Here is a 17,836-nt window from a genome sequence, read left to right on the forward strand (position 1 = left end):
AGCTTTGTGAAATGTGGACAACTATTTTATTATTTTAAGGTTAGCTCATTCAGATTATTCTTACTATTCTTATTCTTATTCTTATATTCTATTATTCTTATTCATCATTATCATACTAATATTCAGCTGCTGCTTTATCAGCATAACCCTCCAGCATTATAGCACCTTTGTCTGATGTTTGTCTCTTTACAGATGTGTTGCAATAACCTTAACACATATTGTAAAAAACAAATCAATAATGAGAATGATTTACCTTTTTCATACATATATTCATTATAAAAATGTTTTCCCAGGTTACGTGCAATGAATGCAGTTTAATGATTTAGTTGTACTTTCTATTTTGAAAAGACCAAAAGGTAATCAAATATTTAAAATGCTTTAAAAAAACTAAAATTGTAGTTGGTTTTATCAGGTTTTCTTTTAAAATAACATGCACTTCTCCAAGAATATAGGCTGGTCCACATATATAGTATTAGATAATACTTGTACATAATTAGCAAATAGATGTATGTCTTTTTAAATGAGCCACAATTCATGCTATACTTGATGTATTATTTTAATGTATACAGGATTTTTATTAATTTGATTTGCTTTATGGATGAATTGGCCTACAGCAAGATAAAACCTAAAAACTGAAAAGCCTAAAGTATATCTTCCTCCATGTATGATGAAATAGGATTCATTTGTAATAATGTCGCATAAAGATAATAAAAAACACTTCCTCAATCCGGTAATAAATGAACATAATCACATTTTTTTGCAGCACTGGTTGTTTTGTTATAGACAAACAACTATTTTTTTTAGCTTTTTTATAAATAAACAGTGTCAGTTGAGAAAAGTTCCCAACAAAAAAGTAGTTAATCAGCGCAGATCCATCACTGATTCAACTGAAGGTGTGCCTGTTTTATTTAACTTCCTGCGGTTAATTTATGTCTATTTTACCTCCACAGTCTTCCCATTACTGAGTCTGTGTGTGACCTAGGAGATGGAGAGGCAAGGCCCGGGAGAGAAGCCGGCAAACGCTAATAGGACTGTAGCCACCACCCCCATCACATCAGCTGCCGTCACCATGGCAACTGTCTGCTCCGGCAGCTCCACGTGCACCCAGGCGCCCTCTACTTCCCTGAACATCATCTCCCCCGAGAGACAGGCAGTCCAGGTAATAGACAGTACCTGGGACCCCTGCATGATTGTTTTTGACTTGGCAGGCCAGTAGATGACCAGGTCTAACTTTTATAGCCAGTACAGAATAATTATATTTGGTAAAATAAAATATAGGTACTTCAGAAAATATAGTTATAAGTTATCTTAAAAATTTGACTTCTAAGTATACACTATACTTAGTATACATCAAATTACCAAATTCAAATATCTCAAGCTTTTGGCCATCAAAACTAAAAGAACCTTTTACAAAGCAACTCTATATTATCATAGGAATATTCCAATCCTAATGTCAAATAATATTATTTTTCTAAATGTCTCAGTGCAATACAAACAAATGGAATACATCTCAAAAGACTAACCAACTGAAATTAATTTGTGAAGTGCCTGATGTATCATCATGTGATCCAACAGGTGATCCAACACGCCATCCACAGACCTCAGAGCATGGCGGCTCAGTATCTGCACCAGATGTACGCAGCCCAGCAGCAGCACCTCATGCTGCAGACAGCCGCCCTGCAGCAGCACCAGCACAGCCCTCACCTGCAGAGTCTGGCCACCATACAGCAGGTCAGATGGTGTCTGTTATGTATTAGTGCGAGCATGAAGAGTCATTGAAACATGAGCTGGAGGGTTTGTGATACTGCTGCAATGTCTTTCAGGCTTCAGTCTGTCAGCGGCAGTCGCCTTCTTCATCTGGTGGCAGTTTGGTTCATCAGCCCACTGGTGTTTCCCAAAACTCAGTTAGTATCTGTTTCAACTCTAATCAACCTGACCTGACCTGAGCACAGATATTTATTTCAGCGTCTTTCTTTTATCCAGATTACTTTACCAGCATCTCCAGTGACAGCCCAGCTGATTGGCCGAACCCAGACATCCACCGGTGCTGCGACCACCATATCCCAGCAGGCCATGCTCCTGGGAAACCGACCGGCCAACTGTAACCAGGCTCAGATGTACCTTCGCACTCAGATGGTACAAAGCTTTTCAATGATGTCCCGCTGTCTTGTGTTTTCTCACAACATGAAGTGTGTTTATTTCTAGCCACCTATCTCTCCTGCTCTTTGCTTTTCTTCTGTTAGCTTATTCTAACCCCAGCCACGGTGGCTGCAGTTCAATCAGACCTCCCTGCTGTCACCTCCTGCTCCTCTTTACCTACCTCCTCTCAGGTACAAACTTTGCCAGGCACAACAATTGACTAATGCATGCACACCACAAGCCTGCAATATTATAGACTTCAGGTTGAGCACGAGCCACATTGTAAAATTAAGAGTTATGTGGTACGTCAGCGCGGTTCGGGATTTTCATGGATGTTGGAGGAACCATTGATAAAGTCGGGCTGTCAACCTCACCAACTATTGCTTTTATAAACAGTATAAAAGTGACTTTCTGTCTGTGCACATTCAGGTGCAGAATCTCGCTCTGCGTGCCCACTTGCCTGGAGCTCTGGCCACAGCCCATGGTGTGATCCTAAAGCCATCCGCCCAGTCACAAGGCCTGACTCCCACCACCTCTTCATCCAAGACGTCAATCTGCGGGCTGAAAGCCAATCAGCTGACTGACACCTCAACAGAAACCGGACTGACTGATGTTACCCGGCTGGCCTCAGGACCCCAGATTATAACGCCAGGTGAGATAACGTGTTCAAATACTGAAGTCTCAAGGAAAGATTACTTGAAAGTGTGTTCCAGGTTTAAGCGATGAGTCAGAGTAACAAAAATGAACTCCCACGCTGTGACATTTGCCATAACCTTCAAGTCCACCTTGAGAAAGAGATACTTGTTTTGTGTATTTGCTAGATTCTGTTCTTCACGTCTGTCTATGCATTGCTCTCCTTGAAGCCTACTCTCCAGTGCAGACCAACGCTCTGGTCAAGCAGCAGCTGTCCTGTGCGTCGGGCCAGCGGGTCGCGCACCACCAGCTCATCCTCCAGCAGGCTGCAGGAGGAACTCCAAACCACAGGCAGCTGCATCCCATCGCTCTCAGAGTAGCACCTCAAGAAATCAACTCCAACCCTCTTCCTCTTTCAGTGAAAAGACTCACCACTCCCAGCACTCTATCCAAAACCAACAACGACCTCCATGCCCCTTCTTCTTCTTCGTCCTTTACCAGCGTGTTTGCATCCTTAGCTCAGACCTCGATCCCAGCTGCCACCGTTCAGCCTCAGCCTCCTCCTCTGGTGGCAGCTCCGCAGCGGCGGACGTCATTCCCACAAGTTCAGAACCAACCTCCACCTCCTCCTCCGCCTCTGGTTCTCCCCAGGCTGCCCCGGAACCCCCCAGCCTCCCTTCAGAGGCTGTCCCTGCACTCGGTCCAGGCTCTGGCCGTCCAGTCTGGACGGATGCTGCTGACAGAGCAGCAGCTACCTGTAGCAGAGGCTCTGGTCCAGATGCCCTACCAGAACCTCACACCTCCTCAGACGGTGGCTGTTAATCTGAAAGTGCATCGAGTCAGACACAATGAAACTCCATCGGTGAGCCGCTGTGTGCTGGGGTAAAGTTCTGTAAGCGTTGTCTGTTCACAGTATCTGTTATGTTGATGAAGGGTTCGTTGTGGTTCGAATTTCAGTCGGGGCAAACGTGCAAAGTGAATGGCTTGAGCTCAGAGGAGAGGAAAGATGTATGTTCTCCCAGTCCACAGCGAGAGAGGACCCAGACACCTCTCACTCGGCCTCCTAAGCAGAATGGCGCAGGTAAAGTATGATGATAAATAAAATGTAAAAAGGATTAGAATATAACTATTTATAACCGTAGAAACTCTTCTCACTAGCCAGAGGGGTGTTGGCTCAGAAAAGCAGAGCTTATTGTGAAAGCCTAGAATGAACGTGAAAATCTGAACCGGGATCTGTTTCACAAAGTTGGTTTGAAAGTACAATCAGTGTTGTTGTAGATGTAGAAGATGCAACATACTATAAAATACTTTAGATGTATCAAATATTCCTTGTTTTGTACAAGAGGCATAACAGCCTCCACATGGTTAACAAAATGCTTCTCTTATCTTTTATGCCTTTCAGCAGTCCCGGGTTCATCCTCCATCATATCCAGTCGCTCAGTGATCAGGGCCCCTGTGGTGGAAGAACCCTCCCAGCTCACCACCACCAGCCGCATCCTTCCTCCTCCATCTTCTCCTCTACCTCCTCCCGTCCTGCCAGCAGCAGTGAGAGGTCCCAGCCAGCCCCCGTCCTCCCCAGCCAGCGTCCCAGGCAGCCCTGACCGGATACTAACAACTCACGTCCTTACGCACCTCATAGAGGGCTTCGTCATCCGAGAGGGCCTGGAGCCGTTCCCGGTATGAACACTGGAGGTGCCGTATCACCAGCGAATGTCTGTCAGAGTTCGAGGTTTTAGCTACTGGGACATTTCATCCTGAAGCCCTTGAAACTGACCTTGTGTCTTGTGTTTCATTGTTAGATGGCATACGTGTCGTATTATCCGTGGGTAATTAACATTCAAATATTATAATGGAGAATGGAAAATAAAAGATTTAGAGCTCACAAAAACTAATTCTGCTGACAGAATAGTTAGTGTACTCACATTAAGTAGAAATATTGTACAGATGTGGCTGAGATATTTTACCATAATAATAATTAATAATTAAATTTGTACAGCAAACTTTAAGATACAAACCAATTTGTAAGGTGCAAAACAATTAAAGTTCAAATTAAACAGTTACACAAAAGAACCATGCAAGTATAGGGTTGGAATAGGATAAATACACGTAAACAAAGTATTTCAAGATGCAAGTTTAAAAGGAAGTAAAATTAGAGACAGGAATTAGCAACCCAAATATAAAAGGATGAGATGGAGTAAAAATACACTCCACACCGAACTTGTGTCTTTCCACGTCCGTATAGGAGACAGACCTTTTTCTAAATGCACGTCTTAATGCAGGTGGTCTCCACCTCGCTGCTAGCAGACCAGCAGGCTTCACTTCCTGAATCCCAGGAGACACAAACGAACGGGGATGCAGAGGCAGAGGACAGTCCGCTGGACGCTGACCAGTCGGATTCAACTGACTCGGAGATGGAAGACGATGGCCCTGCAGCAGATGGTAAGGTGGTGTGTGTGTGTGTGTGTGTGTGTGTGTGTGTGGTTGTGTGTGTGTGTGTGTGTGTGTGTGTGTGTGTGAATGTGTGTTTGTGACTAACAGCTAGCCCTCTGAAGTTGCAGACAGTGTGGCAGGTGTGCTGCAGTGTGAGTTCTGTGGGAGTCGAGGTTACGCTCACACGTTCCTGCGCTCCAAACGCTTCTGCTCCATGACGTGTGTCAGAAGGTAAAGAAAGCACTCACACATCGAGATGCACCAACAACACTTCAAAAGCATGAGTTAGTGTTGGCCTACACCAGATCGGTCTTGGTCTCAAGACCACTTTTTGAAGGTCTTGTTTTGTGAACAAACACATTTGTCTCGGTGTCCGACTAAGAGATTTTTATTTCAAGACTGTTCAAGAACACAACTGCAGGAAACACTCACATTGCCTGTGCTTTGTATACTTGCATCAGTGAGTTGCTCATAGAAAACAAAAGCAAAGTCTGAATATACAACTGCATTATAGATACAGTATAATTATATTTTATATTGATGCTAATTCAATGTTAAGTTACACAAGCCTTCATTTACTTTTCTTTAAAACTTGCAGTCTCGATGTCTCAGAACTAAGGGAGCAAAGATTGACACATAAATCGCCACGTATGTGTGCTGTACTGTAAAAATTACTGAGTCTTTCAAGAAATACAATTATATATTAGTCATACTTTTCTTTTTAAAAAGTCAAACATATGATGATATTTAATTAATTGATAATGTTGGATGTACATTAGTTTAAAGAGGTACTCTGATGCTGCATTGGGTATTTCAGCCTTGTTTTAATGTGAGTTGTTACTTAGTTTGAAGTTTATCACACTGTAGGTGTATTTACTTTACTGCAGTAGATCTCCTCACAGGTCAACAAAAGATTCATTGCAATCTGATTATTGATGAGTTAAAAAGCGTGGCTTTGCTGCAAATGAGCATCCATCGTCGTATGAGTAAAGCTTTTAAAAGAAGCAGCCTCTACCACACAAGACAAGTAAACTGAAGTGCCGTCCGTCTCAGTGGTGGTGAGAAACATCGTCTGACATCTGGAACCCATTGAGTTACATTTGGGCTCTAGGAAAACGTCTCTCGAGTGTATAATCACTCCCAGGTTTCCTTTTGAGTCTCCATTCAGGCACCAAAGAGTCCAGATGCAGACTATCAGCTGAGGGTGCGATGACAAAAGCCGCTCTAACTGGCTGCAATCAGTACACACAATCTCGATGGGCTTTTGGGCTTTGAGAATGCCATCATGACTGTCGTCATTATGGTGAACTGTATGAATCTAATTTGATATTTTGGTTCAGGTTCAGTGTGAGCTGCAGCAAGCGTATCACTGTGCTGAGAGCAGGTCGCTGGGGTCACAGGCCGGTGGGCAGGAGAGGACGACCCCCCAGCAGCAGAGTCAACGGAGCCTCCAGAGAACATTTTATGAAACGGGTCAGTGATACCAACTGACGTGACGCATGTAGCGAAATGCACGAGTGCTGCAGGGATCACAGGTCCTAGAGACGCTGCTCTCTGGGGAACAGATGACTGGAGCGAAGCTTTGAAGGAGCTTCCTGGTCAGTGAACACGATTTCAAAAAGACAATTCTTATTGTTAATAACGGAGGTTCTGAACAATTGTTTTTTGAGGGATTTGGCCTGAAGTGGCCTGAAGAGATTAAAAAATATATATTCAGAAACAAACACATAGGAGAGAAGAGTCTGACAGAAGACACACAAGTCTTTGTGGCAGAAATGTTTTTATTTCTGCTCAATCCTGGTAATCATTAATTGTATCGTTCAACCACTGGTGTTTCAGGCTAACTAATAATAACTTCATAGCTGCTGCATGCTGACATGCTACAGAGTCAAACCGAATCAAAATTGTTTCTAAGGAGTGAAGTAACTTTACCACTAGTACTATTCAAGGGAAAACAATGACAAAAAATATATATACTAATAATAATAATGAAACAACAATAAAGGGCATATGAAGATAAAACAAGTAAAAGCAAATCATTTTAACTCATTTAAAAGTAAAAACAAAACAGGGAGGAAGAGAGTTAGTAAAGTAAAACAAAACCTTGTAAAAAGTTTTTAAAGTGAGTCGTAGAATTTCTAAAAATCGTCATGTTTCAATCAAATGATATTTAGGTTTCACTGATTATGTCTTTGAAGGTTCACGTAGACTGAAGGTGTAAATGTCATTTTGATAATAATTGCTTATATTTATAGCAGCATGTAAACCATAATATTGATGCTAGCACTTTTAATTATGTTAACGCTACAAGCAGCTTACGGCTCAATAACCAATCATGCAACATTAGAAAAACCCTGTAATGCATTCATTCCTTTAAATCACACCTTTATTTTAAAAAGATCATGACAATAATTGTTTAAAAACTGCAGCGTTCCCACGTAGGAACCTAAATCCAATCTGAGATGACTGAAGCTAAGTCTGGTTGACCTTTACAAGTCGTGTAGACCAAAACACGGTATATGTGTCTCATTTGTCTTCGTGCACCACAGGCTTGTGGGTCGTTTGGCTCGGAGGGGAGCCGTCAAAGCTCCCTGAGAGAGGAGGAAGAGCAGGACGAAGAAGAGGACGACGAGCCTCCCGTTCCCATGACAACCAGGCTCCGGAAACATGCTGAGCGAGAGAGGGAGAGGGAGAAGGAGCAGGAGCAGAGGATGACAGAAACGATCAGTGTTTCTGACGGAGAAGAAGACGCCGGCTGTCCGTCTCAGTGGAACGTAGAACAAGTGTTTTCTTATATCAATTCCCTGCCAGGTAAACAATTGCAAATATAGTTGCATCCTGTTTGTCAGTGGTGGAATAGAACAACGTGCATGTACTCGAATACTGTACTTCAGTACAAATTTGAGGTATTTGTACTTTTTGACTTTTTTTCTTTTCACACTACTTTATTTTTGTAATCGATCGATTTTTACTTCCTATTAATTATTTGACAGATTCAAATTCTGACCTACAAAACATAAAATATGATGTTTTATTGTAAATCAAACTAGCAGAAGATAAAAGTACAGCTGAAAAAATTATTTATTAATCAATTATTATAGCTGATCGACAAAAAAATTAATGGCAACAATTTTGTACATCGTTACATTTTTGCATTTTTTAAAATTAATTAATTAGAATCATTTTGAGGTTTGGACTATTTGTTGGACAAAACAAAGCATTATAAAAATGTGTCACTTTGGGTTAGGGTAATTGTGATGGCATTTTCACTGTTTTTAAATTGAACAAACCAAACAATCGATTAATTAGGAAAAGAAATCTGCAAATGAATCCTTCATGAAAAATAATCATAAGTTGCAGTCTTATACAAAATACTTTAAAAGGCTCCACCTTAACTAACTGCAATAGTACAACAGGCAAAGAAGAAATGTAATACTTGTGATACTTTTAGTAAATGTTCTTGATTAGACTGACAGGCTTTTACTTCAGTAAGAGTAGTTTTACAGTGTGGTATTAGTACTTTTACTTTAGTAAAGGATCTGTATACTTCCTCTATCACTGCTGTATACAGTATCAGGGTAGTACAAATAAATAAGAAATCCCCAGAAATAATGTTTAAAAAAAGAAAAGTAGTGAAGTGTGATGCATATCTGTAGCAGATATACAGTTAATGTTTTCCAGCTGTGTCAGAATTTGCGTTTAACTTTAGAATATAAATTAAGTATTTCCATATCTATATAACTACCATTTAGTTTAGTTCCTTGTCTCTTCTTATGTTTTACAAGATTCTTTTCTTTGAAAACAACTTTACGTTTACATTCAACATGACAACATATTGATGCAGTAACCTGTAAATAAAATAAAATTGGTGATCCAAGCAGCCCAAAACACAAACTCCAGGTTTGTTTTCAAGCCTATTTTCCATTTTCTGCCTTTGCCTTTTCCAAACAAAATATGTTAAAGCATTACATCATTTTGTATGTATTCTACTCACAGTTAAGGCAAAATGACCAGCTTTTCCTTCATTTACAGTATATTGCTAATTTGCCACTGTTTCTGCCTTCAAGGACATAAAGCGAAGTATCTCCTTTGGATCAAATTACAATTAGATATTCAAAGTAGGAAGGCTGTGTTGTTGTATAAACCTGATATAATGAATTTATTAAATATATAATTATTAAACATTTATGTATATATTTAATCGTTATATATTTAATTACTTGTATACAAGTAGCAAAATGCCACAAGATGAACAGGGCCACTCTGTCTTTTCTCCAGGGGGTCAGGATGTAGCCGAGGAGTTTCGCTCCCAGGAAATAGACGGACAGGCTCTGCTGCTTCTAACCGAAGACCACCTCGTCAGCACCATGAACCTTAAACTGGGACCTGCACTCAAACTGTGTGCCCACATCAATTCTCTGAAAGATGCATAAACATGTTAACATCCCTTCTCCCCAAGAACGGATGTGTGTTGATGAAGAAAAACAGGAGGACGGGGTCTCGAAAAAATGAAGGACTATCCATTTTGTTGTGGTCTGACTTGTCCTTGGACTTACACACAGATAGTTAAACACACAGACAGTTAAAACACACACAGAGTGGATCGTGTTGAACTGAAATCACGAATACACAGACTTCAGTTTTTATTGAAACCACTGCCAAGCATTTCACTCCTGAGTGAAGTCCACACACTGTAACAGCTGATTTTAACACACAAGATGAGTGTTTCTTTTATATCTCCTCTTGTCTTTCAATTACAGTGATTGTAGCAGTTTGGCTCCAGTTATCCATTTGTCCCAAAATGGTAAATGAAAAGTTATTTGTATCATTTGTAAACAAAGAAAACATTTTTTATTTAACATTTTATTTTATTTAAAACGATTACACAGAAAGTTAAAGGATGCTGCACAATCTCAAAGTTTACAAAACAGATTTACTATCTTACAGATGATTTCACTTATCATCAGCAAACTAATAACTTATGGAACCAAACTGATGACAAGTTTATTTATGATGTATTTATTATTGTCATAATTAATATACAAATAAAACCATTAAAGTATTGTGCACTGTTTTGGGATTTTGTAACATGTTTTAAAAAAGGTGCCAAAACGCCCAAGAGAGCTTTGACAGAGTAAAATATAAGGATTTATTTCTTTATATTAGACAACAATAAATGTGACTATGTTTTCTATGGACCTTGACTTGACTTCTGCTGAACAAAGTCAAGTTACTGCAGCAGATAAACATGAATCTTAATAACATATATATTCAAAAGTGTCTGAGTGTTGGCTCCAACTGGCCTCCATCTCTGCTTCTCAATGATTTACATACGCAGACAGACAGACTGATACATAATTTATTAAAATTACTCTGCTCTCATGTCTCATAATACTTATTGGCGTTTTATTTAATCAAACTTGTTTAATCATTTAGATGTTTGTGCTTCTTGTCTAGTTAAAGTGAGAAAAAACTAAAAAGCCTTCCCATAATTCTCCTGTATTCTGGTGACCCACCACCAGAGGGCCTCTTTTAAACAGTTGCCCTGCTGCCGTAACGAAAACAAGTCTAAAGTCTGGTAGAGAACTTCATGTCGTCTTTCCTGTACACAACAATAAGTAGTTATAAATAAATAGTAGTGACAGATAATACTGACCGTTGCATGCCACCTCATTTAGTCCCTTTTTAAAAAATAAATAAAGCTGTAAATAAAAAAAGCGTCAAAAAAGTAGTGGAAGTATTAAGACCCTTTACTGCAGTCAAATTAGCAAAGCCTGAGTTTATAAATACATATATACATATAAATAAATATGTATATATTTATTTATATATATACAAATATTTATATATGTACCAGTAACTCATAATAATACTTAAGTACAGTACTCGAGTAAATGCACTAAATTAGTAAATGTGGCCTAAAAGACAAACGGAAGGATGCATATTTCTGAACGTTTATGAAGGTGAGGATAAACTGTACAGTTACAAGAGTTAGTTTCCATTCACACAACAACACATGAATACGACTTGGATTACAGTGATAACTTTGTTTATTTGAAACAAGCCAAGGCATTTCAGATGACACTTTAGAGACAGATTAAAAGTTAAGAGTTTGAAACACTTCTATAATCTTCTAAGTGCAAATCTCTACTGATGAATACGATCGCCTGTATCGTACACCGGCTACTCAATACATGGGGAATGTGTTGCATGGATTTGGGACTTATTAGTGGAATGTTTGGAGTTTGCAGAGATGGTCAGAACGAAAACAGAAACAAGAGGCAGAGGACATAACAGGATATAGAGAATAACAGGATATAGAGAAAGGTTCTCATGCACACTATTTGGTTTAAAAGGCTACTGTGCAAAAGTTGATGCGTGTAAGACAAAGAGCAATATCAATGTGATAGAGACGTCATTAACTCGATGCCGGATGAGTGCTCACAGAGGAGATACGGTCGATCAGTTAACAGGCACTGCAAAGATGAGTTTATACATTCGAAATATGGGGGTGCTTTATTTTTATAGGTCTGTGAATTTATTTAATTTCCAAATAATTTCCGAGGCGGTTTCCAGGAAAGAACCATGTCATCGGGTGGTGATTATAGAGAGATGAGTTGGACAGGCAAGACGTGACATGTGTCTAGAAATAAACATAAAATTAAGCGTATGTGGAGAATACAGTTTTCAATAATGACTGTATGGTGAATACATATTTACTGGGGTTTAAATGGAGTAATGTCATTAATTGAAATTCCTCTAGAAGACAATAATAAATTAAATGAACTAGTTCTGTCCAGGAAACGTTCACAAGATTTTTTTGAAGAAATAATTAGGTAATGACAGATTTGTAAAATAACACATTAAACAAAATCTTTCTTGGTTTACAATTATTGAATCCTTTGTAGTTTGACACAATTAATGTGAGCTGTTAATCTGATCGGAAATGTAAACGGATAAATTAAGAAACCTGAAGCTATAAGCTAAATATTGAAGTTCTCTCACACAACTGGCAAGATGAGCCGACATCTCTGGCTTCCACAGCACTAAGACATTCAGATGTAATTACATAAAAAAATAAAAAGATAAGGAAAATTGCGAAATAAAAAGGCCAATATAGTTGCAAACTTTGAATTATTTGTCACTTAACCGTAAAAATGATAAATTAACTTATAAAAACAGAGGAATGAAACTGGAATGGGTTCAACATATCGCCTCTGAGCATCTTGCTGGTTCTCTGGAGCGTGACATAAAAAAGGGTGGAACGTTTTCCCCGATGGGCAACAGCAGCACAGCTTACGACGACGACTGACCCACTCAAACGGCAGGAGGATACTCGAGAATCAAAGTGTCATTGTTGGACTTCAGCCCGGCTCAGGGCATGCTGCCGAGGCCGTCCTTCTCCGCCGATATGGACTTGACCAGCTCCTCCACCCAGCGGACTTCAGAGGCCACCTGCTCGGCCAGGACCTCGTAGCGGTTTTCCAGGCGCCCGTACTTGCGCTTGAGGATGTTGGCAGCCTGCATGGTGAGCCGGGTCTCCTCCTGGCTCTTCTTGCGCTGGGCTTGAGTGCGCTGGAGCTCTTGGCGGATGTGGCTCAGGTCGCTGGAGATGCTCTGGTTCTCCTCCTTGTACCAACCCTCCTTCTCCTCGTATATGGACAACAGCGCCGCCACATCCTCCCGGCACGAGCGCTGGTTGCGCTCCAGGTCCCTCAGGCCCTCCTCTGCGGCCGCGATCTCCTCGAGGACCTGGGAGAAGCGCTCAAAGTTGACGTACGTGTTGTTAGGAGGCATGCTGGAGTGGGACTTGATGGTGTACTCCTTCAGACGAGTGGTTTTCAGGCGTCGGCGCTCAGTCTTGTGGTCTCGCTCCTCCTGGCGGACATTTCGCCTCTTAATAACCTGCAGAGGGAAAAATGTAACGGTCTGAAATAAGGATTGTGATTTGATGACAACCCGACTAATGTTTCTTGATTTCTTAAATTCGTTATATTTAAGAAGAGTGGCCAGGGTACAGTATGTACTGACTAGAACAAATTATCCAAAGAAGAGACCGTTTAAAAATAACCTCAAACATATCTTGGCACACCTATAATGCAATTTCTTAGCAAATATCTGCCGATATATCGTTCTTGCTCCATTTGATGAGAACCAAATCCATTTAAATGTGTATGAGTTTAAACCCGATACGAAACTAAAATCATATATTGAATTTTAAACTCAACCAATGGATATAGATGCTAAATAGAAACTCACCTTAATCCAGGGGTGCTCAAGGCTGTCATCAATTGTCATTCTCTTCCTGCAAATGAAAATAATGTGAAAGTTGCAGAAACTTCGTTTTATGTCTACAAACTTTACTCTTGGCGCGTAAATATATTTTAAAAAGTTCCTACTTAGGATCCTTGACCAGCAGACGGCGTATGAAGTCCTTGGCCAGCTCACTGGTGTTACTGAAATACTCTTCGTCAAAGTCGTAGTTCACGCCTGAGATGTTCGTCAGTGTCTCTTGCTTGGTCTCGCCCAGAAAAGGTGAAGCACCACTTAGTCTACAGGAACACAGATAAAAAGGATTTGCTTCATACAAACAACGTGGAGGAGTGAAGCGATTTATGTTTCCACAGATGTCAACAACAGGTCGTGATGTGAAACATTACTCACAGTATGTATGTGATGACTCCGATGCTCCTGCAGAGAAGAGAAGAAGCGAACATGAATGAGAACCGTCACACGGGTCAGTGTATAGCTACAAAGGGGGAAAAGATGTTGACATCTTACCACATGTCTGCCTCCAGGCCAAGTGGCTCATAGTTTACTATTTCTGGAGCTGTAAAGCACAGAGGAATTAACTATTTAATCCAAACCAGATGTGGAGATCTGAAATACACCTACAATGTTCAACGTACTTGCCGGAGTGGGCACACTAACAAATTTAGCACAAAAACAATTTTATTTTTAAAAGGGGAACTTCTTTACTTTCTTTTGGTGAAATGGATATTCAGGAAGGGAAAACAGGGTCTCACCGACAAACTCTGGCGTTCCAAAAATGTTCTTGAACTCGTTTCCTGCTTTGATCTGATGTGCGATCCCAAAATCAATCAGCTTGATCCTGGGGTTAGGGACATTCTTGTCCAGCAGCATGATATTCTCAGGCTGAAAGATAAAACAATATAGCTAAACATTAGCGAGAGAACGAGCCAAGCTACAATTGTGCATTAAAACAACTTTTGAAGAGCCTCCGTCATTATATTAGTCTTTAGCTCCATTGTCACACATTGGGCCATCAGAGAGGTTATACAGTTTTTATACGTAGCACACAGCAGCGGTAAGAACTGGTATATGCTGATGGGACGTGGTATCTGGCATAGGTAACAGATACATGCTAAATGCGAGTAAAGCAGCAACAGTAGGTAACAGCAGCATAACACTAACAATCGGCATATGACAAAAAAAGTTTACTTGTAGTAGGATTCATCAATTAGGAACAAACTGCACAATTGTAGAAACTAAAATAAAAGTGTCATACTGCCATCAGGCCTGAGACATTCAATAAAATAATAATAAAACTGTATTAAAACTTTCATACAAGATATGTGGCTTGGGATTTGTTAATCAACATTTTTAAACTTTAACTATTTGACTAATTATTTTTAAAATGTTGTACCGTAACGCCCCAAAATATCTTCATATCTGATGCTAACTTATTATTATCACAATGCAGCCAGCCAGCATCATGTAGATTGACAACTTTGGGTGTCTGCAGTCATGTCTTTCACATTGAAAGTGCAAGATATTTAAAAAGTGACGTAAACTTCTTCCACCTGAACAGGAATTCTCACGTTCTTGAATGCGTCAACTACGACTGCCGACCCAGGGTCTCACAGACCAACCGCCTTCACCACACAGACCACTGACCTTGAGGTCAAAGTGAGCGATGCGTTTGGAGTGCAGATACTGAACGCCATCCAGGATCTGCTTTAGGAACTGGGTGGCCTCCTCCTCCGTCAGAGACTCCTTCTCAGCCAGGAAGTCAAAGAGCTCTCCTCCGGACACCAGCTCCAGGATCAGGATCACGTCCGTCTTGTTTTCAAAGATGTCGTGCAGGGTGATGATGTTGCTGTGTTGGATCTCCCGCAGGATGTTGACTTCACGCTCGATCTCCTCGCGGCTCACCCCCCGCCGGCTGGACGACAGTCTGCGCTTCTTGATGAACTTGGCTGCGTACTCGATACTCGTGCTCTTCTCTTTACACTTACGAACGATGGCAAATTGTCCACTGCAGTAAAGAGAAGGGACAGGGATGTTAAATAAATAGAATAAGGATAACATAGACCTGCTTGTCTTTTGTTTTTGTTGTCCCAGGGATTGAGTTCTTGGGGGCTGAGTACAGAAGATATAACAAGACATCCATTTGGGCTATGAGTACTTCTGATGGACCGAGTTGGTGCTTCCTAACTAGTTTTACTTGTGCCCTTAGATTGAAGCATCTCCTACTGAACCCTTGTCACATATTATGGCCTCAATGTGGAAATGTAGTTCAACTTTTTTATAGTATTAATTGCTTGATTTTTTTCACTTATTTTAGAGGACACTTTAAGGAATAAATTACTTGTTGAAGAAGATATTTTTGCAATGACCTTGTGACCCCTGAAATAGCCCTGAGGGCTCATTGGGGGACCCTGGCCCCTAGGTTGGGAAACACTATTCTAAATAAAGGATTAATAAAATAACTGGAATGAAAATGATTGTTTAGTTGCCCAAGTCATTAGAAGATAACCTTAAACACATTAAGTGATGCTGAAACAGTATATGTGCAACATACAGTCTTAACTATAAGTCCAGAAATAAATGTAATCTATAGTTTTGTTTTATAGATGAGGAGAAAGCATTACATAAAGCATGACCAGGCAGAATGTAATGTCTGCATATCTCAGCACACACACAACCCTCTCCTATAGAGCCTCTACACCACAGTGGAAGGGAAAAAGGCACATTGAGAGGCAGTGACATCATAGCTTTGCTGCATCACTGCAGAAAAAAGTAGCTTAGGTAGAAAGTTCAAACTATCAAAACGACATGTCACAAACTACCAAGCACAGTATAGAAAGGATATTATAGGGCATTTAATATGTTGCTGACACATACTTAAATATGTTGGCCTTCATCAGATCGAATGTTTTTGGATGGTTTGCAGCTCATATGTGGCATCAAAATGCATCTAATACAACGATGTGTAATTTGATTACACTTCACACTCACATTTGTTTTTATTTAAGAAACATTCGTGCTCAGCAATACAGCTTAAAACCTTCAAAACGCAGCACACGTACTAAGAAGTGCATTCATACTTTTATTTGGAACTGGGACACTAAAGACACACATTGGGAGTGAGTGTCTTTTGTAACACCGACTACAGTTGTGGTACCAGATGTTTTCAGGTACTACACGTTTTACGAGAGAAGGGACGACAATAAATGTGCAGAACATACCTGCCCAGCTCCTCCTCCATTTCATAATACAACTCAACATCCTCTTGTCTGAAGCCAGCCATGGTGTGCTGACTGGAACGACGATGCCTTGGGATTCACTGCAGTGGAAAATAAATAGAAGATATAAACTCAATGAACACTGGCAGCGGTTGGCGTGGACGTGACAGCGCAGTGACCCAAACAATGGCATGTTAGAAGAGGTTAGTTACCAGACTGACTACCTGGGCTTCTTTACTCCTTAAATGGCCCGAGCCCGCTCAGCTTTAGTTTTCAGAGACTTTATGGCTGATGTCAGACCTCTGCATACCAGTCCTACTGACATCATCTCCTGCCCAGGACCAGCCAGCTCACACTCAATTAAAGGGACTTGGATATAAAAAACACGTACGAGTTTTTAGCTTTTTTTCAAATATTGTTTAATGTGGCTGGTCTATAATTTAAAAAAAAACGCACGATTAAAATACAACTATTTCTGATTGTAGCTTTTAAGGACTAAAATTGGCCGAATCTGCCGTTTAAAGCAACCGATTTCACAAAGCATACAGAGACCGTTTCCCGTTGTGAGAACAGCAACACTGTCGAGCTTATAGCCACAAATACAACAGTAAACTCGTGCCACTGATAAACATATATTAACCAAAAGGAAGATACACTATTTAAGGAAGAAATGAGGAGAATCCATCGATGGAAGACAGCTAGCTTAGCTGGTTGTTAACTAGCTGACGTATAAACACCGGCTTTAGTGAACACTTAAAGATTGACTGAAAAGTAAACAGTTAACTAAATACAATGTGAAAGCATTATATACACCTACATTTATATATATAAAAGTCTACGTACAGTTCGTTTGGCTACGAGTCGCTACGACGCTGCATTCCTCTTCAAAAGTACTAGTGTGAATAATCCCAGACTGATCGGAGTGAAGCTAGAAGGTGAAAAACAGGACTTCCGGTCTCTCGATTCAAAATAACAACAACCGCATTAACCGCTGAAGCTCCCCTCGATTGACGGTACATTGTCTTTAGTGTAGGTCTAAGCATGCGTTTGTAAAGCAGTGGTAAGTAGATAATAAATAGTAAATAGAGTAATCATACTACCGCATGTCTGGCACTTGCATATAAACCTTTATTGTATATTGTGTT

General features: G+C 40.3%; 2 protein-coding genes across 3 annotated transcripts; one reads left to right on the forward strand and one right to left on the reverse strand.

Moving 5' to 3' along the window:
- Nucleotides 1–985: 985 nt before the first annotated feature.
- phc3 (polyhomeotic homolog 3 (Drosophila)) lies at nucleotides 986–9,879 on the forward strand. Its single transcript, XM_034555969.1, has 14 exons — nucleotides 986–1,159; nucleotides 1,576–1,731; nucleotides 1,824–1,904; nucleotides 1,984–2,136; nucleotides 2,244–2,330; nucleotides 2,569–2,791; nucleotides 3,003–3,634; nucleotides 3,730–3,853; nucleotides 4,178–4,449; nucleotides 5,052–5,216; nucleotides 5,315–5,433; nucleotides 6,543–6,675; nucleotides 7,752–8,013; nucleotides 9,481–9,879. The coding sequence occupies exons 1-14, from the start codon at nucleotides 986–988 to the stop codon at nucleotides 9,633–9,635; spliced, it is 2,736 nt and encodes a 911-aa protein (XP_034411860.1). The 3' UTR covers nucleotides 9,636–9,879.
- A 1,355-nt stretch (nucleotides 9,880–11,234) lies between these two features.
- dapk3 (death-associated protein kinase 3) lies at nucleotides 11,235–17,667 on the reverse strand. 2 transcript variants are annotated; one of them, XM_034554676.1, is made up of 9 exons: nucleotides 17,535–17,667; nucleotides 16,695–16,792; nucleotides 15,121–15,481; nucleotides 14,229–14,358; nucleotides 13,984–14,032; nucleotides 13,867–13,893; nucleotides 13,602–13,754; nucleotides 13,462–13,507; nucleotides 11,235–13,107 (listed from the first exon to the last, which is right to left on the reverse strand). In XM_034554676.1, exons 2-9 carry the CDS (start codon nucleotides 16,754–16,756, stop codon nucleotides 12,577–12,579), a joined length of 1,359 nt encoding a protein of 452 aa, XP_034410567.1. In that variant the 5' UTR covers nucleotides 16,757–16,792; nucleotides 17,535–17,667; the 3' UTR covers nucleotides 11,235–12,576. The 2 variants fall into 2 exon arrangements, with proteins under 2 accessions (XP_034410567.1, XP_034410568.1); XM_034554677.1 differs by having other exon boundaries at nucleotides 17,509–17,614.
- Between the last annotated feature and the right edge of the window lie 169 nt (nucleotides 17,668–17,836).

This window comes from Cyclopterus lumpus, chromosome 17 (genome assembly GCF_009769545.1).
Source record: "Cyclopterus lumpus isolate fCycLum1 chromosome 17, fCycLum1.pri, whole genome shotgun sequence".
Taxonomy (NCBI): Eukaryota; Metazoa; Chordata; class Actinopteri; order Perciformes; family Cyclopteridae; genus Cyclopterus; species Cyclopterus lumpus.